This window comes from Arachis duranensis, chromosome 4 (genome assembly GCF_000817695.3).
Source record: "Arachis duranensis cultivar V14167 chromosome 4, aradu.V14167.gnm2.J7QH, whole genome shotgun sequence".
NCBI lineage: Eukaryota > Viridiplantae > Streptophyta > Magnoliopsida > Fabales > Fabaceae > Arachis > Arachis duranensis.
This window is the reverse complement of record NC_029775.3, coordinates 88908253-88909686: the sequence shown is the minus strand read 5'-3', so window position 1 is coordinate 88909686 and position 1434 is coordinate 88908253. Positions and strand designations below refer to the sequence as shown.

Genomic DNA, 1434 nt, shown 5'->3' with positions numbered 1-1434 from the left:
ATATTGGAGATTAAAATGAATGTTTACTACTTTACTCTACAGGCAATTACTCCCGATTTGCCATTCTTGGTAAAGAACACACCGGCCAAATCATGGCTAGAAGCGATCAAGAATGGTAACAAGGACCCCGGAAACATCCCACTGTCTCAGAACCTCTCCAATTTGATGAGGCTAGCAATGTTATATAAGTATGGTGGTGCTTATGTGGACACAGATTTGATCTTTGTGAAGGATATGTCCCTATTGAGGAATGCAATAGGAGCACAAGCTGTGGACCAAGAAACCAAGAAATGGTTAAGATTGAACAATGCTGTTTTGATATTTGACATGAACCACCCTATTGTGCTTGAATTCCTAAGGGAATTTGCAACAACTTTTGATGGTAATAAATGGGGGTATAATGGTCCTTACATGGTTTCAAGAGTTATTGAAAGAATTGAAGCAACACAAGGATACAACAATAGTAGTAGTAATTATTACAACCTTACAATTTTGCCACCTAAGGCATTCTACCCTGTGGATTGGAACAAGATTGTTGATTTTTACAAGAGGCCTGAGAATGGGAGTGAATTGGTTTGGGTTGAAAATAAGGTTGAAGAATTGCTCTATGGTGGGAGAACATATGCACTTCACTTGTGGAACAAGAGGACAAGAGAGCTTGACATTGAAGAGGGAAGTGTCATGGCAAGATTGTTCAGTCATCTTTGCCTTGTTTGCAACAATGTGATTAGGACTTGAAACAAATTACCCATAATAAGTTCGTTCTCATCACAGCAAAGAAAATTTAGGGATTCCTATACTTGTCTCTAATGTATGACATTTCTTAGTTAAAATACAGCGTGTTAGAGTATCGATCCTAGATATAATATACAAAAATTTAAGTTGTATTAATGTTGCTAGTCACTTTTAGTTTGACTTGTAATCAGAACAAGGATTCCCAACTCTTAGAATATATTATATATTAATTAGTATTTGGTATATTTTAAATTAATTTTATTATTATAATTAGATTGTGTCTTAGTCTATAAACAATAGGTACTCTAATATTGTATATTCTCACACATATATATCAGAGGAACAATGACATTTCAAAACCACAAGTTTATTTTTGAGTTAATATCATGAATTTTAATATAATATATTAAGGAGATTTTTTATTTAAATTAAATAAATGTAGAAATTATAGAAATATATAAAATATGAAGTAATTACCTAAATGCACAACGTATTATATCTCGATACTGAAGGTGAAATTAAAAAATAATCATATATCAAGTCTTGAGACCATGTTCTGTGACACATACAACAATGGCATGACGTATTCTGAATGCACCCAGAATATGTGTAAAGTGGGGAAATAGGTACTGAGCATTCGAGATACGCATAAATTAAGAATACGATCTCAGTACCCGAGATACATGTAAACACCGAACG

At 33.4% G+C, this 1434-nt stretch overlaps 1 protein-coding gene across 1 annotated transcript in view; it reads left to right on the top strand.

The window, feature by feature from the left end:
- The window catches only part of LOC107484863 (uncharacterized), a 2525-nt gene extending 1602 nt beyond the window's left edge, over positions 1 to 923 (top strand). Inside the window, exon 2 of the mRNA XM_016105408.3 lies at positions 43 to 923. Coding sequence (XP_015960894.1) covers positions 43 to 738 — 696 coding nt within the window. The 3' untranslated portion in view covers positions 739 to 923. The remainder of the gene's footprint in view (positions 1 to 42) is intronic.
- The last annotated feature ends 511 nt before the right edge of the window (positions 924 to 1434 follow it).